We start from the raw sequence: 20,659 nt of genomic DNA, 5'->3' as shown, positions 1-20,659 counted from the left end.
ACCTTATCTAGACTGTAAGCTCGTTTGAGCAGAGTCCTCATCTACCTATTGTTCCTGAGTCACTGTGTAATTGTCTCATGTATTGTAAATTTACCCCCTTTCATAATATTGTAAAGCTCTGCAGAATTAGTTGGCGCTATATAAATACCAATAATAATAACAATAATAAATCATTTTCATTGATCAGCTGGCAGTCTAAAGAGGTCTCATGTTATTGTTAGGTTCCTAGAGGTGTGACAAATCTGAGTGCGTCCCTTAGGTTTCGTCAAATTGGCAATATATTTCACACCGGAGCTATGTTTGGGTAGACCGAAAACTAATGTTTCAAACCGTAATAGAGGCTAATACACAAATAGACAGGGCTTATAAAAAACGATAGTAGCTCCCACCAAAGATTGACTAGTTGGGTAAATAAACACCATTTAGGACAACTTAGAGCAGGAAAATAAATGGTGATAGCCACAAATATTTGGAATAAGTGCTGGACCGGATTACAAACATTTTCATAAACCAAAGTACATTCCCCTTTACCTTTCTTGGTACTGTATGTTTTTAATGCCCTTTTTTGCACCCCTTTTTGTATTGTAATAGATAGATGACAATCTATCAGTGTTGCCCATGTAATGTAGAGTTTACCACCAAAATATTTCTCGCTGTAGCAATATTTCATAGCGCCTGGGTCAGAACCAACACTGAAACTCGAAGAGGCATTTTAGAAAAACAATGTTATTCCTACTTGCAATTTACTCTTTCACAGTCTGCATTACTGTTAACAGTGCTATATGGAATGTACTTTGAGTCCTTTGAGAGAAAAGTATAAACAATTAGTATTATATCAGATAAGTTCCAATTTCCATCAGGTATGGTTTGTGCATTTATAGTGCATTGCATTAAGCCATTTTCCAAGAGGTTACCAAGTCCACAGCTGACTTTGATAAATAAGCTGGAAAAAACACTGACACATGCAGACTGCATTTATTCTCAGCACATGAAAATATTCACATAACTGTACCTTCTGTTTGAATTTTAATATGTATAAGTATTATGTATATTTACATTTTGCTCTAATTTCACTGCAAGAAATTGAGCACAATTTTGAAATGTCGGTACACAAGAGAAAATAAATAAGAAATATATAATATATAAAAATCAGATGGCACTAGGGTAGGTAATCCAAAACAAATGGTGGAGGAATGTGCAGCCTTTTATGAACGATCGTATAATTTAGAACAAGATAAAGAGGTGGTACAACAGACACAATAAACAGATTAATTTTTACGAACTATAAATCTGCCCCAGATAAATATATCACAGGCAAAGGCGCAGGATAGTCCGTTCTCAGAACAAGAGGTTCAAATGGCATTACTTAATACCACGAGACACAAAGCTCTGGGTCCTGATGGATTCTCTTTTATTATGTTAAATTTAGTGAATTACTTCTTAACCGTTCTTTTTAATAATATTTTAGATTCGGGCCATATACATCAGGAGATGCTAGAAGCTAACAATTACCATTCAAAAACCCGGCAAACCTCCAACCAGATGTGCAAATCTCTGCCCGATATACCTGCTCAATGCAGATACACAGCTATTTACCAAAGTTATGGCCCGAAGGATAAAACCCCTATTATTAGGGCTTGTATCACCTGAACAGGCAGGTTTTGTCCCAAGAAGACAGGTAGGGGATAATACTAGGATGTTTTTAGACTTAATAGAAATTATGAAAAGAGAAGAGAGACAAGGACTGATACTAGCGCTTGATGCTGAAAAGGCCTTTGATCGCCTACATTGACGGTACATGGCCTCGGTGTTAGAAAAGTTTCAAATACCAACTAGACTTAGGAAGGAAATTGTATCACTATACTCTTTTCTGACTGTAAAATATTAATTACAGGGTTTATGTCACCATAGGTGTTTTATAACAAATGGGTCGAGGCAGGGATGTCCTCTATCACCCTTGATTTTTATTTTAGATTTAGAACCATTCATTCAACATTTAAAGCAACACCACGCATTAAAAGGTTTGGAAACATAAAGTGGACCTCAAAAAATTTCTTTATTTACAGACGATGTCCTCCTCCTTATTACACACCCTCTTAGTTCATTGCCAGCAACAATGCAATTACTTAAACAATATGGGGAAGTTTCTTTTTTTAAGAATAATGATGTTAGAACTCAAGTTTTGTTGATACATTTACCAAGAAATATTAAGGAACAATTAGTTGCACCATACCCATTCGAATGGAGAAGGGACACACTTACGTACTTGGGTATTTAATTGGCTACATCCAAACAAAAGATGGTGGAAGCCAAATTTGGCAGCTTATCTGAAATTCAAAAAACTTTAGATCATTGAAAGGGAGGGTGACTTCTTGGTTAGGCCGTATAAAGTCGGTGAAGATTATATTATTACCTAAAATTTTGTTTTTATTCCGTACGATACCTATATTAATTCCCAAACTAATCCTAAATAGATTCAGAAGCTAATTAATGCACACATTTGAAAAAAACAAAACACAGAGGGTTTCATATACATCAATGTGTTGTGGGGTGATGGAGGGTGGATTAGGAGTTCTTAATATTCACAAATATTACATGGCATCAGTTTTGGCACAAACGGCGGGCTTATTAAGGCAAAAGGACATACCATTATGGTATAAAATAGAGCAGGGGATATTGAGCCCCTATCAGGTGACGGATTTGTTATGGGTGATGCCCTGAGCATAACCTTAGGGTTTAAGCTGTTAACAATACCTTGTCTTTCTATACAAATGTGGAATGAATGGGTACCAAAATTGATGAAAAAAGAAACATTTATGTTGTATGCTCCAATAGGGAGCTTATCGTATTGTTCAGAAGATTTATTTTTGCGTTAATGGGAAGAGAAGGGCATAAAACAAATATTGCAACTGTATGATTTCAATGGTATGAGGTCTTTTGGCGATATACAGATGGAATATGGATATAATAGCAAAGACATTTTAAAATATCTGAGAGTGAAACACATTCTTACACAAAAAAAAGGTGAAAGCGATAACAGAGGAGGAGATAAATGGCTTGGGGATATTTTGTATGGGGAAATTGAAACAGATGAAACTTCTATCATTATGCTATAAAAGTTTGATAGAGGCGGGTAGGCCCATTAAACTACCATACATGATTAAATGGGAAAAGGAATTGAATTGTACTTTTGACCCAGCTCTATGGCAATTAGCAATGAGAGTAACAAAAAAAAATATATATATACGCATCGTCTTGATCAAAATTTGGATGAAGTGGTATTTAACGCCCCAGCGCCTCTCTAATATGTATGCAGGGATAACATCAGCATGTTGGAGAAGTAATATGAAGGTGGGCTCTATGAGCCATGTTTCCTGGATTTGCACATTTTTTTCTGCTTATTGGAATTCAATTAACAGTTTGATTAAAGAGGGGGCTGGGTGCGAAATACCACTGCTACAGGCCACTTATCTTTTGCATATACTCCCTAGTGGAATCCCCCAACATAAGGCGACATTGATTATTCATATTTTCATAGCGGCCAAAATATGCATTGCTGCGTTGTGGAAAAGCAAACAAGTTCCTGATGTGTCAAAAGTAATTGCTAAAATCTCTGATACAAAAGAGCTTGAGGCTATCTCTTATAAACTTTCCGATAATATAGATTATTTTCACAAAAGATGGGATAGCTGGAAAAATTAGCACTTCATGGTGCAAGATTGCACTTATGTAATGTCATTAGCATCTCCTTGCCCCCCAAACCAATTGAAATATGGGGCTGTAATGAGTGAAATGGTGCTGGATCATGATGGTCTAACACTAGTAAGGTGAGCTCCACAAATGACTATAGTTGCTTGATTTTTATCAAGCACAGTAAGATATATCTGACGAACCTTTATTATTTATCTTTTTATTTATTTGTTTCCTTTTTTTAGAACTCTAAGTTTACTTCATGTGTCCATGAGAAAGATACTTATTTTAATTGAATTATGGTGCCGTACCAGATTACTTAAAATGTTTTTCATCCATATGGTTTTTTGCACTATGCTCAACTGAGTCTATATTGAATTATATTTATACAGGCACTTAGAATATGCAGATTGTGATATGTTTTGTAGAATATTGTAATTCAATATACGGTATGGATTGCATTTGTATACGCATATTTCTTTTTAGGATATATGTTCTGAGATGATGTTTTGCGCATTTTTGCTGTATTTTTTTTATTATTTATGTATATAAAACTTAATGGAAATTTCTTTTAAAAAATAAGATAGTGGAAAAAAAAAAGAAATATATAATAAATATAGTTTATTTCTGTAGTAGATTCCACTGCCTACCTGCACAAAATACTCCAGGAACATCACTCCGCAGGATTACTGTCCGCACTTTGTTACTGCCTTTTAATGAATCTACTGTTTTCAACATCTATATAACAAAACAGGGATGAGATGTCAATCATAATGATGTGCATAATATGCAAAGTAAGGCATTTAAATTAACACTAATAAGACTAATTGTTTGACAATTGAAGCTACTTCTTTAGACATTCTTCCAGAGGTGCACAAAAGTTCACTGTTATTATCATTATTATTGAAATTTAGATAGTGCCAACGTATTCTGCAGCGTATTCTACAGAGTTTGTGTGTGCGAATGTGAGTGTGTAATTCCCTTACGAAAAGGGGTTTGGGGGCACAGTATGATATCGACTTGTACACATACTTTTACATGCTACTGTGGAATCTGTTGACGCTTTATAAATAACACCAGTAATGAATAAATATTGATTGGGGAATTAAGACATTTTGCGATAAGTATTCTCATTATTATAACTTCAGTGCACCCCTATAATGTGCCTATAGTGTGTTGAGTATTTTCATTACTACTGTGTAGAGAAATCACAGTTTTGTTGCTATTTTATTGTATATACACTTTCTGAGTGCCTATTCAGTTCTGTTTGTTATAGGTGCAGAATGACACACATAGAAATTCTACATACATTTCCTCATCAAGTGCCAAGGAATCTAGGTATTGTGGGGATATTTATGAGATAATAATAGTAAACAGTTGAGAATTGCCCACTATTTCAATTCTCAGATCCCAAAGATCGTTATCGTGTAAGTGAAATGTATTCCATATAAATAAAATCACAGTTTGTTATAAAAATAGATACAATTTATTGTGACAATTTAAATAATAATAATATGTAACATGCGTGACAATAATCAATGAATATTCAGTATAATATGAGTATGCAATACAAATGGCAATACATTTCACTGGTTGACAGCCTTAATTGTCAAGACAAGATTTATGACTGTCTTTCACAGAGACAAAGAAAAAGTTTCACACAGTTTGCTGCATAAAGCCATAAAACTTAGCTAACAGTTAGAATAACCCTTTCAATGCTGGCTAGACCTCCTAGGTAATTAAGACCTATTCTCATGTAATGTTAAATAAAATAACATTTATACCAGCTCATTAGTCATTTCCTGGAACCATCCAATAAGAGTAATCTACCATGTTCTATAAGCAGAATTTTAACTTGCCTAAACAGATATTTTATTTTATTTTAGAGCAAATCAATACACCTGGATAAATATCACGATATGCAAACATGTGATAAATCACATAAATACATAATTAATCTTTTCTATCTGCAGAATAGAATGTTTAATCTTATACTTCTTAGTTAACTAAGATTTCTAAATATCGAAATCTGATCGGGATTTATCCAGTCATATATCATGCTATTAGAAAAATTGTAATTAATTTAGATTAATTAAATGAAGCCAGTATAATTACCAGTTGAGTAGATATTTTCATCAGATTAGTAGGTATTCTCAGGAATTTGAATGTCATGGGTCTCTTTCACTGTCTCCTGACTTAGCCTGCTTCCAACTCTTTGCCCCCGACTGCTCACTCTCTTGCTTCCTTGCTTTGCTTTGCTTTCTCTGCATACCTCTCTCTTCCCTTTGTCTTAACTTTTAAAGGGAAAAATTCTCTGTTCGTCACTAGGTGATAGACCAATAAAAAACTGGGGGTGTGGTTACCTTCCAGATAGCAATTTAAGTATTTGGTCGATAGAGGGCAGTCTCGTCCCACTAAACATTCCTATCCAGGAAAGAGTTAACTTTTCCTGGTGGCTATTTTGACGTCATTTACCTTATCTTTATAGTTGTCTATAACTTAAGTTTTCTGTCAGTTCAAGAGTTTCTTCGAATTTTCTTCAGACTATGTGTCTGGCAAATTCGGCTATAATACTAAATATGACCCTTAAATTACAATGGGACTCTTATACATTATCGAAAGTAAATTTTATTATTTAATCTTCACTGTCACAAATGTCTGGGTTTAGAATTGATTATATTCCATTAGCATTTAGCTAACAGTCTGTCCATCCCCCGTTCTCATTTCTTATCACTCGATTTGTATATACTAAGCATTCCTTTAGCTCTGGCAAAGTGGTTAGTTTTACAGAAAGGATAGAAATTTCGTGTCTCTTTGTTAACTTGAAAATAACAAAATGGAGTCTGGTCTGTTCAGAGTGACTCAGAATATACACTTAATTTCTATCATAGCACAAAATGTCTGCCGATATAAATACCCTGACAGTATGTCTCAGTCAGGAGAGAAAGTATGAAATACACAAGGCATTACTATATAGTAAGAGATGTTTCAAACACTACACCACTAAAAGCCAAATTTGGCATCATACATTTTGCCTTTGGCACTAGATATGGGCCTCTGAGCTGTTTGAAACTAATGACTGCACCTTAAGGAGGTACAAAAAAAAAACCCAAATAACTAAGTATTTTATTGAACTAGGAGGCTTCCTTTTCAAACTTTTCAAACTTAAAAACTGTTTCATGATCATATTTTCTGTTAATTCTCTAGGTGCAGACAAAATGACACAGGCTATGAAAACAGATATGGCAATTTGGCATAGCCAAATCCTCCAACACTCCAGAGAGACTATACCTTATTGCCCAGCATGTGCGCACCATGTCTACTTACACAGTAAAAATAATTGTGCAGATCGTGAATATGTGAAACCTCCTCATTATGACATCTTCATCTCAATGAGTCTTAAATTGCTTGCAAATGGTTTGACAAAAACCACTAGAACAGCACCAATAGCTTTCTCTAGCATTATATCAACAACAATAATCATTTTCATTAGGTTTACCCACTGTAGTGGTTATTGTGCTTGGAGTGTCAAGCATTATGTTTGCAGTGTGCAGTTTTCATTGTATCACATACAGAAGGGTGGGGAGGTTCTTTGCAGAAAAAAAATGAGTGACTAACATATTTATCCTGAACTCATCAGTAAAATTGTCTTATTGTGAGATTTGCAAGTTAATGTAGGAAAGGTTAGAAACAGAACTGTTAAATGGAAAATAGTGTGAGATTTTAATGTCACTAAACAGTGGGGTTACAAAAGCTGCAAAGTCAAACTGAAGACAATTTGAATGAAGAAGAAGATGGAAAAAAAGTAGTGCAAAAAAAAAAAAAGACTGATTAGGCCAAAAAGTAAACCTTTACAAAAAAATAGAAATTAGTTTCTGAAGTTTCAAATAAGACTACAATACCCCAACAGAGATGGAGTAATCGGTATGCTTTACTGCACATTTTGCTGTATATTTCTACTATGATAAGTAGTTAAGGTGCAAGGAGTCTTTGGGTGCAATTCCACCATATTTATGTCAAACCATGTTCAACTGGTTAGACCAGAGATAGGCAACCTTCGGCTCTCCAGATGTTGTGGACTACATCCCCCATAATGCTCTTACACACATAATGCTGGCAAAGCATCATGAGAGGTGTAATCCAAAACATCTGGAGAGCCGAAGGTTCCCCACCCCTGAGTTAGACAAAAGCCACTGTTCTTCCAGCACACACAGTTGCCCCTACGAAACAGTGTTATCCATACCTATAGACTGTAAGCTCGTTTGAGCAGGGTCCTCTTGAACCTATTGTTCCTGTAAGTTTTCTTGTAATTGTCCTATTTACAGTTAAATCTCCCCTCTTATAATATTATAAAGCGCTATGGAATCTGTTGGCACTATATAAATGGCAATAATAATACAAAACATCCAAATTTGGATAGAAATGACTGGCGGCAAGTGCCAGTTGTGGCTTAGCTTATCTCACTGCCAGCAGAGGGCTGTACTTTGTAAGCAGAGAGAGCTCTTGTTTTTTGCCAAACCACTTGAAAATAACTTACAAATTAAAAAAATGCACTCTAAACACTACATCATTTTTTTTATTTTTTTTTTAAATGCATCTTCCTCTCTCTTTGCTTTCAAAGGGACAACAATGATGGACGTTAATTTTATTTTTGAGACTTCACAAATGCATATTTGTTAAATATAGGGAATACAAAACCATCATATTAAAAATCCTAAGAAGTGAAGGTTCCGCTTTACTAAGCGTTAAGCTGTGCAACAGGCAAAAGAATATACACTTACTGATTTAACCAGGCTTTTACTGATGGCATTTTTTGCTTGAGGCCTGTTTATTCCAAGCACCACGATTCCTGGAGAAGGAAAGGAAAAACAAAACAAATGTGATTACTGCATACATTCAAAACTTATCAGTAGGAGGAGTACATTCTGATCAATGCAGGCTGGGGCACCTGACAGAGAAATAAAGAACTTGCTTTACATTTCTGTCGCGCTTTGCCAAGTTATTGTAATCTCTGAGTGGATCAGGAGCCAAAAACTGGATTAAAGGCTCTACACAGCAGGGATTCATTGATAACCACACAGCGCAGACCAGCACTAAATGAGAATAAAGAGAGCTGTATACAAGAGTAAATCACAACACATTGTTTTTCCAATAAACATTAATGTGTGCTGCTTACCGGTAGCAGTAGCTTATTTAGTAATAATGAATTAGTAATACTAAAAAGAGATTTTATTCACTACAAGTCAGAGCTGGATGGAAAACTAGAATTTTCATAATGTAAGAAAATAAGGGAACTACCGTATATACTCGAGTATAAGTCGATCCGAATATAAGTCGAGGCCCCTAATTTTACCCCCCAAAAAATGGGAAAACATATTGACTCGTGTGATGTTTTGTACAAATAAGCCAATAATTCCTGTGTAACGAAGTACTCCCTTTATTAATACATATATAACAGCATCTTCATATTGCTGCCTTGTTACACAGGGTTTCTGCAGCCGCCATTTCAAATCCCTGGAACATTCCACCAACTGCCAACAGGAACAGGAAGTAAAGAACCAAAAGAAAGGAAGTGCATCATTCACAGCCAACAACAGTCCAACTGCCCCATGCCCATACATCACAATACACACACTCATACACTCACCCACTCATACACAGCCCAACCGCCCATACATCCCAACTCGAGTATAAGACTAGGGTGGGAAATGCAGCAGCTACTGTTCAATTTCTAAATAAAATTAGATCCCAATAAAATTATATTAATTAAATATGTATTCACAGTGTGTGTATATAATGGATGCAGAGTATTGGTGTAGTGTGTGTGTATATAATGAATGCAGTGGGTGTATATATAATGCAGTGTGTGTATATAATGCAGTGTGTGTGTGAATACAGTGTGTGTGTGTGTGTGTGTGTGTATGAACGCAGTCTGTGTGTATGAACGCAGTGTGTGTATGAACGCAGTGTGTGTATGAACGCAGTGTGTGTGTGTGATGCAGAGTGTGTAATCTTGGTGGGGTGGGCATTTTTATTATTTTTTTTAATATTATTATATTATTCAATTTTTATTTTATTATAATATTTTTTTATTATAATATTATTAACATTTTTATTGTATTATAATAATATTACATTTTAATTTTAATATTATTTAATTTATAAATTTTTTTCGTCCCCCCTCCCTGCTTGTTGCTTGGCCAGGGAGGGGGGTCTCATTCCCTGGTGGTCCAGTGGATGGGCTGTGCAGGAGGGGGGCTGGCAGCGAGCTGTTACTTATCTTTCCTGCAGTTCCTGTCAGCTCCCTTCTCCTCCATGCCGTTCAGCTCCACTATAAGTAACCCGTGGCAACGCACAGACGCCGCGGCTCTCGCGAGACTTACAGTTGAGCTGACCGGAACGCAGGAGAAGGGAGCTGACAGGAGCTGCAGGAAAGGTAAGTAACAGCTCGCTGCCAGCCCCCAACAGGACCGCCGGGCTTGTAATGAGCCCGACGGTCCTGGTCTGTATTATGGCAATGTAAGTTGCCATAATACAGACATTGACTCGAGTATAAGTCGAGTGGGGCTTTTTCAGCACAAAAAATGTGCCGAAAAACTCAACTTATACTCGAGTATATACGGTATATCCCAGACATCCACTCCAATGGAGGGGGCCTATGGGAATTAGTACAACCTAAAGTTGATTAGTAACAAAACCAAAAATAAATTCAAAAAAACCTTTATTAAAACTAAAAAACAGCTACTATATCAAACAGAGGATCCTAAATAGGGAAACATCTACTATTTTCCACTAATCAACTTTAGGTTGTACCATTGGAATGGATGTCTGGGACATTGGTCCCTTATTTTCTTATTTATAGTGGATAGGGTTACCCCCTGAAATACTAGTACAACCAGGTGATCTTTCTTTAACTAGGAGATAGGGTTAGGTGTTTAGCATTGCCTATGTCGTTTTGGCTGGTGGAGTAGCATTTGACCTATCCCAGGGTTAATAATTTTCAAGTTGTTCTAATTTTCATAATGTAGTTCATAATGGTTGAGTTGTGAAATACTCAGCTTAACTATACTCTTAACTTGGCTATCTAGTCCAAGATTTAATCAGATTGAGTTTACACCACTACTGTGTCACCGATGATTTAGAAGTTACGGATAACGTCAGCAGCAGAAAAAAAGCATGGTCTGGGCAGCAATGATTTAAATCACTGGTCAGTAAGACTCAATTTAAAGAGACACTATTAGCAGTAAAACAACTTAAGCTTAATGAAGCAGTTTTGGTGTATAAATTATGCCTATGCAGTTTCACTGCCCATTTTTTTGCATTTAGGGGTGAAATCCCCTTTGTTTATGCAGGCTTAGTCGCAACTTCCTGCATGTGACCTATACGGCCTCCCTACATATTTCCTGAGAGATCTAATGATTAAAATGGCACTATCTACCCCCCACCCCCTGAAAAATGAGTATTTCATAAAAATAGAATCTTTATGAAATATTCATATTGACTATGTTGGAATTTCACTGAAATTCCAACCCAGTCAAAAGATATACAGGGACTGCTTTGTCTCTGTATTTCTCCTTCGTCTGTCTTTCATAGACTCAGGATGGAATCTAAGAGTCAATCCAGGCAGCCGTTACCAGTGATGGCTGCAGGAAAGTGGCTGTGTCTATCCTTCATAGACCTCAATGCTGTACTCTCGCTCATGCAAGAGTACATCGGCTGGCGTTAGGAGCAACACAAGAAGGCTTGCGGTGCCTGTGAGGGACAAGTATAGGTAAGTAATCTCACGCAAGGTAAGTAAGAGCTTGCTGCGGGCCGCCACTGCACAGTCCATGCCACCGGACCACCAAGGAATGCCATATCCCCCCTCCCTGGCCAAGTAAGAAGCAGAGAGGGGGGACAAAATAAATAAATATTGAAAACAAAATTACAATAAAAATAAAAATGCCCCCCCCCTATTTTACATACCTACACAAACACACACACACTCTGCATTATATAAACACACTACACAGACACACTGCATTCACTATACACACACTACACAAACACACACACAATCTGCATTCATTATATACACACACACACACACACTGCATTCACTATATACACACTACACAAACACACACACACACACTACACAAACACACTGCGTCCACTACACAACCACACATTTCATTCACTAATCAAATACTCTCACTGCATCCACTACACACACACACACACACACTAATTCACTACACATTCTTGAAAACATAAAACATTCTGACTGGCATGTATATTTTGTGCATTTACCTTAATAAAAAAATAAAAAAAGATTTGCAAAAAAAATAAATAATAAACGTTCAGTTAACAGTAGATGTGTATAGAAATTGTTTATTTTTTTCAAAATGGTAAATGTACAGAATATCAATAAGTTATCGGCTATCGGACTGAAAGTTCACAGATTATCGGTATTGGCTCTAAAAAAAATAATATCGGTCGATCCCTATCTGAAAGCACCTTCAATGGGGACATAAGCATCAGAACTGAACCATGGAGCAATGGAAGAAGGTTGCCTGGCCTAATGAATCATGTTTATTTTAGATCATGTGGATGACTGGGTGTGTGTGAGTCAGTCACTTACCTTATATATATATAATGAAGTAATCCAGGATGCACGCACTCACAGGTCTTGAATTAGAAAAATGTGATTTATTATATCAAGGTTACATACAGTTGTTAGAACAACGTTTCGACCCTGCTGGGTCTTTCTCAAGATCTTGAGAAAGACCCGGCAGGGTCGAAACGTCGATCTATCAACTGTATGTAACCTTGATATAATAAATCAACTTTTTCTAATTCAAGACCTGTAAGTGCATCCTGGATTACTTCATTTTATATTTTGGACGCATTGGGAGTTGCACCAAGGCAAGTGTTTTTTTCGTATGAATTCTTTAAAGGAGAGTGCCAAGCCATCACATTTTATGATATAACGCATTTTTATACAATATACAAATTCCAGCGCTCTCACTCATACACTAAACAGCAACTTCAAAGTTCTCAGATTTGATTTATTATTATTTATCTAGGCCAGAGATAGGCAACCTTCGGCTCTCCAGATGTTGTGGACTACATCCCCCATAATGCTCTTACACACATAATGCTGGCAAAGCATCATGGGAGGTGTAGTCCAAAACATCTGGAGAGCCGAAGGTTCCCCACCCCTGATCTAGGCAAAAGTAATGGGGGTTTGTTACATGCAATGTATGATCATATGTAAATAAAAAGCTAATACAATCTGTGAGCTATGAAGTTGCGGTTTAGTGGATGAGTGAGTGCGCTGGTTCTTGTGTATTGCATAAATTGGCCCCAGCAGCGCCCCATTTATGCATGTTCAGGTGAGTGCAGCCCCCTGGTTTCATATATATATTTGGGAGTCAGGTCAACTCTTTTGTTTTGCACCCCTCCCTGTCACAGGTGCCTCTTTCCAAGGCCCTATTTAGCCTTGTACTGCAGAGAGCCCCAGATGGAATTTTTCCCCGAAGTAAGTGGGTTAATCTCATAAGAGTAGACATTAGTCTGTTAGAGTAGGACCTGCCAAGGAATGAGTACATTGATGTTGTGGCTAGCTTATGCATTGTATGGTCATTCTGTAACTAAACCCCCATTATTTTTGTCTAGATTAGGTGTTTTAAAAAAAAAATTAAAAAAAAAAAATCTTTGATCTTAAAAAAATTATAATAAATATATATATATATATATATATATATATATATAAAAAAGAAAAAAAAAAAGAAAAAGAGACCTTGCACTCCAACTTACTTGATTGTAGACCCGGTGCTAGATTGCACTAAATAGATATAGCCAAAGAAAATCAGCACTCCCAGGATTTATATCAAAAATGAAAATAAGTCTTTATTCCAACGGTCAACGTTTCAGTTCCGCTAGGGAACTTTCATCAGGACAGAATACCGGTATTCTGTCCTGATGAAAGTTCCCTAGCGGAACTGAAATGTTGACCGTTGGAATAAAGACTTATTTTCAAGTCTTTATTCCAACGGTCAACATTTCAGTTCCGCTAGGGAACTTTCATCAGGACAGAATACCGGTATTCTGTCCTGATGAAAGTTCCCTAGCGGAACTGAAACGTTGACCGTTGGAATAAAGACTTATTTTCATTTTTGATATAAATCCTGGGAGTGCTGATTTTCTTTGGCTATATATATATATATATATATATATATATATATATATATATATATATCGTATATACTCGAGTATAAGCCGACCCGAATATAAGCCGAGGCCCCTAATTTTACCCCAAAAAACTGGGAAAACTTATTGACTCGAGTATAAGACTAGGGTGGGAAATGCAGCAGCTACTGGTAAATTTCTAAATAAAATTAGATCCTAAAAAAAATATATTAATTGAATATTTATTTACAGTGTGTGTATAATGAATGCAGTGTGTGTGTATGAGTGCAGCATGTGTGTATGAGTAGTGTGTGTATGAGTGCAGCATGTGTGTATGAGTAGTGTGTGTATGAATGCAGTGTGTGTGTGTGTATGAATGCAGTGTGTGTGTGTGTATGAATGCAGTGTGTGTGTGTATGAATGCAGTGTGTGTGTGTATGAATGCAGTGTGTGTGTGTATGAATGCAGTGTGTGTGTGTGTGTATGAGTGCAGTGTGTGTATGAGTGCAGTGTGTGTATGAATGCAGTGTGTGTATGAGTGCAGTGTGTGTATGAATGCAGTGTGTGTGTATGAGTGCAGTGTGTGTGTATGAGTGCAGTGTGTGTGTATGAATGCAGTGTGTGTGTATGAGTGCAGTGTGTGTGTATGAATGCAGTGTGTGTGTATGAATGCAGTGTGTGTGTATGAGTGCAGTGTGTGTGTATGAATGCAGTGTGTGTGTATGAGTGCAGTGTGTGTAGGGTGTGTGTGTATGAATGCAGTGTGTGTATGAATGCAGTGTGTGTGTGTATGAGTGCAGTGTGTGTGTGTATGAGTGCAGTGTGTGTGTATGAATGTGGTGTGTGTGTGTGTGTGTGTGATGCAGAGCCTTGGTGGGGGGTGGGCAATTTTATTATTATTTATTTAATTATGTTAATTTTTTTATTATTATTATTTCTTCTTATTTTTTTTTATTTAATTTCATTATTTTATTATTTTTAAAATGTTATTATTATATTTTTTCGTCCCCCCTCCCTGCTTGATACATGGCAGGGAGGGGGGCTCTCCTTCCCTGGTGGTCCAGCATTGGTAGTTCTGTGGGGGGCTGTGGGGGCTGCAGAGAGTTTACTTACCTCTCCTGCAGCTCCTGTCAGCTCTCTCCTCCTCTGCGCCGTCCGGTCAGCTCTTCTGCCAGCTCACAGTGTAAATCTCGCGAGAGCCGCGGCTCTCGCGAGATTTACACTGGGAGCTGACCGAGGTGCTGAACGGACTGCGCAGAGGAGGAGGGAGCTGACAGGAGCTGCAGGAGAGGTAAGTAAACTCTCTGACAGCCCCAGTCTGTATTATGGCAATGCAAATTGCCATAATACAGACACTGACTCGAGTATAAGCCGAGTTGGGGTTTTTCAGCACAAAAAATGTGCTGAAAAACTCGGCTTATACTCGAGTATATACGGTATATATATATATATATATACACACACACATATATATACACACACACACATATATTATTTTGTGACTGTATGTATATAATTGTATATGATTGTGTAATGGCAGTATGTGTTTGTGTGTCTGTGTGTCCATATTTGTATGTGAGTGCACGTATGATTTCATGCCTATGTATGTATGTATGTGCAGGGTCAAGAAAGGGTAAGATTGTTCAGAAACAGGAAAAACACATGGGGGAAGGTTAAGAGACATACTAGAAGTAACTTGGGTTAAGAGACACACAAGAGGTTGGAAAGGGAAAAGAGACACATTAGGGGAGGCGGGTCTGACTGCCAAGTTGAGCGTTGCACATCGCTTGAGTTCTGAGAGCAATGCTGAAATCTACACTTATTGACAATATTTTGTATGCCTATTCCACTGCTGGAAGTCTTAAAACATGTCTGTTTTCCTAATGATAGATTATTCCTTGAATATTATTGTGCTCCTTCAAACATTATTACTATGTCCCTGAATAGTTCATTTTAGTAACAGTTACTCCTCAGCTACTCCTGTAGTTACATGCCATACAATATGTTACTCAACATTGCCTGCTACAAAGTATTCAAATAGTTTTTGTCTGTGTAATTATTTGTATGAAAAATCCAATAATATAGATCACAAAAACTCTGACAGTCATTCTACAAAATAAATAAGTAAAAGAGTAGGCAATAATAGCAAAATAATCAACCAACCTTACCCATAAATGAAAAAGCAGGAGAACAACAGTGACATGTAGGTAAAATCGATACTAGAAGGCCAAACAAGCAGACAAAAAAAACATTAAAATGCAAAATAAGGAGATTTAGGTATTATTACTAGTACTTCCATCAATAGAAACACCTGCAGCAGTAAAACACAGGTAGAGTCAGAGGAAATAGTTGAGAAACCAAAAAACAAGATTTTTGTATTTAGCTTCAAAGTCTCCTCCTGACAGAATCAATAGCACTGCAACTAAATTTATGATCAAATGAATCAACACTTATGCACACATCACAAGACATTCTTATTAAAGGGACAATGTTGGCACCATAACCACTTCAAATAATGAATGTGGTTATGGTGCATACAGTCTGTGGGCATCACATCCCAGATAACTGCTAAATGGTTTACTCTTCATTTAGCAGTCGCCTGGTCCCCAGCAGCCTGTAGTTTGGCGCCCCAGTGACAAAATGGCAGAGAGGGAGCTATGCCCCACTTCACACCATATCAGGGGTTGTAGTTAATGATAGGCTAGAAGCATCAGCTAAGTACCAATCACTGCTCCAATTATTGGTATGGCACGAGGCGCAATTGGAGCCTAAGCGCAAGCAGCTTGGGACTGGGCATCTCTGCTAAATCATGGGTAGATCGTTTAAGTGGTTATGGTGCCTACATTGTTCCTTAAAGAGAGGAAAGTTAGAGCCACCAGCAACTACCACAGCCTTCTAGCAAAAACAAAAGCAACACTAGTAGCACTAATAGGCAGGGCAAGAAGGGCATTGAGATATGTGGCTTCCACTGGACCAGAAGCAGCATGGGAATCTGGTTAGACCACGTAAGCATTAAACCTTGAAAAAAATGGTTTGTAAGGTTACGATTGGATGGCACCAGGACACTATTGGTAACATAAGCACTACAATAGCCTGTAGTGTTTATGGTGCTTTGAGCTTTTCTTTAATGAAATGTGGACTAATCAAATATTAGAGACAAAAAATAAAAGGTCATACAAAGCAAACTCTTGTTTGCACGAACAACTAATTAAGGCTTATTGTTGTAGTTTTAGTGTTGGGATCTATGGGTGTAGTCCTTTGTAGCGGAGAGCTGATTTCTCGCAGCTATTCTCCACTTTGGATCCAAGGGAGGCTCAGGAACAAGTCATTAGTAAATCCACAGCAGAGTTTCCAGCAGGTAAAAAGGTTCAGCGAAATCCCCCACAGTACTCCCAATAACTGGACGACACACAGTTTCAGGAGTAGAACTGACAATCGTTTATTCCAAGGTTTCTTATAAAGCCTGCTCCCATGCAAGGGAGGGGACTACAGCAATTATGACAGTAACCAATACCATTCTTGTTACCTCCCACACATCTCCTCCCCTCAGAGTGAGTCATAATCCCCTTAAGTTGTACAGTAGTTTACCCCAAACTTGGATGTACCCCTAAACCATCATATATCTTTAATATCAGGGTACCGCTGGGTAGCCCTGATCTGGGTGAATATAATATCCAAAATTCACCCAGATCGGACCAGGGGTTCGGTAGTTACAGGCAAGTGAAGTTTGACCGACCGCACACGAGTTGGTATCCGAAAAGGGTTCCATGAGAATGGGCCCTGCGGTCGGTCTCCGTTCGGCAGTTAAAATAGACATTTACAATTGCCATCCACATTTACATTCACCTAGATAGTGATTCCCTCATTCGGTACTTTATTACTACCGAATGAGGATTCGTTATGTCTCTCCGTTCGGCAGTTACGGAGCTCTGGAGGTCTCAGCGGTGTTTGGTTGTCTGAGTGTCCGATTTGAGTTCCAGGCACTCGACGACCAAACACCGCTGGGATTTTCATGCGTAAGATGGCCGCCGCCACGTGTACGCATGCCGAATGGCGGCCACCCAGATACAATGTTAATGAGCCGGTTAACTTGCGGTTTGGAAAGAATGTGAACCTTAATTGCTGGCACACTTCTCTCCGGGGTGGCCCCTCCGTTCGGTAGTTTCCATAAGTATATAGTACGGATGGAAACTACCGAATAACATACAATTCACATAATAAACAGACGAACAGCAATTTCAACATAGGGAAAAATTATACGAACACAGTCACACAGGCATTTTGCAGGACAGGCTTACTGCATTCCGCTACACTGCTCCCCCTTGCCCACAAGCCGGCATACACAGTCTGATCCCACACGGATCGGCTTGGGGATGACCGGGGTGCTCACGGATCATTTCTCCAGATCAGTTTGTCGCGACAACCCGTCGGCGTTTCCGTTTTGCTTACCCGGGCGGTATTGAATGTTAAAGTCAAAAGGCTGCAGCGCCAAACTCCAGCGCAGCAGCCTGGCATTGTCCCCAGCCACCCGGTTCAGCCAGACTAACGGGTTGTGATCCGTGAGCAGCGAAAAAGCCTGTCCATACAAATAGGGTTGCAATTTCTTCAAGGCCCACACCACAGCCAGGCATTCCTTCTCGATGGCGGCGTAGCTTACTTCCCGGGGTAAAAGTTTGCGACTGATGTAAGCCACTGGATGTTCTCCGCCATCGGCCCCGACTTGGCTTAATACTGCCCCCAATCCAAACATAGAAGCGTCTGTGTGAACAAGAAAACGTTTAGTTGGATTGGGAGCGGCCAAGACAGGGGCATTAACAAGCGCATCTTTCAAGTTTTGGAATGCCTGCTCACACTCCGGGGTCCAGGTTACTTGGCGGGGAAGGTTTTTACGGGTCAGGTCAGTGAGGGGTTTGGCCAGGGCACTATAATTGGGGACAAACTTCCGGTAATACCCTGCTGTCCCTAAGAAGGCTAACACCTGGGTTTTAGTTGTCGGGGTAGGCCACTGGGATACCGCCTCTACTTTGGCGGGTTCCGGCTTCTGCTTACCACAGCCCACTCGGTGGCCCAGGTACTGTACCTCGGCCATCCCGATACTACATTTAGCTGGTTTTAGGGTCAAACCAGCCTCCCTGATCCTGTCTAGGACCGCTCCTATATGGGCCAAGTGTTCCTGCCAGGTATCGCTAAATATGGCAATATCATCGAGATATGCACAGGTATAGTCTTGGAACCCATCTAGGAGGCGGTCCACCATCCGCTGGAAGGTAGCCGGCGCGTTTTTCATCCCAAACGGCATGACCTTAAATTGGTACAGGCCGAATGGGGTGACAAAGGCGGACTTGGGGATGGCGTCCGGGGCCAGGGGAATCTGCCAATACCCTTTCAGATCAATCGTGGTAAGGTATTGCCCCCTGGCCATCCGGTCTAGTAACTCATCGATCCTAGGCATCGGGTATGCGTCGGATACGGTCTTCTCATTCAGTCTCCTGTAGTCCACGCAAAAGCGGGTCGTGCCGTCCCGCTTTGGTACGAGGACCACTGGAGATGCCCAGGGACTATCTGAGGGCTCAATCACTCCTAACTGTATCATCTCCTCAATTTCTTTGCGCATATTCTCCCGGACCGCTTCAGGGATGCGGTACGGGGTCTGGCGCATGGGGAGTTGACCTGGGGTGTCTACTCGGTGGGTAGCCAGAGGGGTGTATCCAGGTACATTAGAAAAGGTTTCCTGCTTTTCCTGCAGTAGCTGTTGTACCTCGATACGCTCCTGTGGGCTCAACCGATCCCCCAATACAACTGCTCCTAAATCCCCAGCCAGCTGTCCTTCCTCCAACAGATCGGGGAGGGGTAGGCTGTCGCTCTCTTCAGAGGTGGGGGCGCAGATCGCTGTCACCTCCTCTGAACGTTCCTGGTAAGGTTTCAGCATGTTCACATGGATCATGCGTCGCCCCCCATTCCCTGCGCAGTGGCCAATTATATACGTGGTGTCACATCGTTGTTCTACCACTCTATAAGGGCCTTGCCAGGCGGCCTGTAGCTTATCGTGTCGAACAGGTTTTAAAATTAAAACTTTCTGTCCGACCTGAAAGCTGCGGTCCCTGGCGCCTCTATCGTACCAGGTGCGCTGCCGCGTCTGAGCTGCCTGTAGGTTTTCCTTTACCGTCTTGGTGAGTGCTTCCAGGCGATCTCGGAGGGCCAGCACATATGGTACAATAGGGGTACCGTCCACGCTACGGTCTCCCTCCCAGTGCTCTCTAATCAAGTCTAGGGGTCCTCTTACTCTCCTCCCGAATAGCAGCTCAAAAGGGGAAAATCCTGTAGATTCCTGCGGCACTTCCCTGTAAGCAAACAGTAAGTGCGGCAGGAATTTTTCCCAGTCTCGGTGAGTCTCTGCGAAGGTTCGGAGCATCTGCTTTAAGGTGCCATTGAACCGTTCGCAGAGCCCATTAGTCTGGGGGTGGTACGGAGCACTAATTATAGGCTTAATTTTACAGAACTTCCAGAGTTGTTGGGTAACCTCTGCCGTGAACTGAGTGCCCTGATCCGAGATGATCTCCCTGGGTAGCCCCATCCGGGAGAAAACCTGCATCAGCGCCTCAGCCACCGTCTCTGCATGTATATTAGTTAAAGCTACCGCCTCGGGGTAGCGCGTGGCATAGTCCACTACAGTCAGGATGTATCGTTTGCCCGAGGGGCTGGGTTTCCGGAAGGGACCTACAATATCTACGGCAACCCTATGAAAGGGTTCCTCAATTATGGGTAGGGGGTGCAGCTTCGCCTTATGCTTATCCCC

The 20,659-nt window shown here is 39.6% G+C and overlaps 1 protein-coding gene across 1 annotated transcript in view; it reads right to left on the bottom strand.

Moving 5' to 3' along the window:
- The window catches only part of AUH (AU RNA binding methylglutaconyl-CoA hydratase), a 331,367-nt gene that overhangs the window by 297,954 nt on the left and 12,754 nt on the right, over nucleotides 1-20,659 (bottom strand). Inside the window, exons 2-3 of the mRNA XM_063457163.1 lie at nucleotides 8,472-8,539; nucleotides 4,341-4,428 (exon numbers count right to left, since the gene is read on the bottom strand). Of these exons, the coding sequence (XP_063313233.1) occupies nucleotides 4,341-4,428; nucleotides 8,472-8,539 (156 nt within the window). The remainder of the gene's footprint in view (nucleotides 1-4,340; nucleotides 4,429-8,471; nucleotides 8,540-20,659) is intronic.

The sequence above is a fragment of the Pelobates fuscus genome, chromosome 5, assembly GCF_036172605.1.
Source record: "Pelobates fuscus isolate aPelFus1 chromosome 5, aPelFus1.pri, whole genome shotgun sequence".
NCBI classification, from domain to species: domain Eukaryota; kingdom Metazoa; phylum Chordata; class Amphibia; order Anura; family Pelobatidae; genus Pelobates; species Pelobates fuscus.
This window is presented reverse-complemented; position numbering and strand designations above follow the sequence as displayed.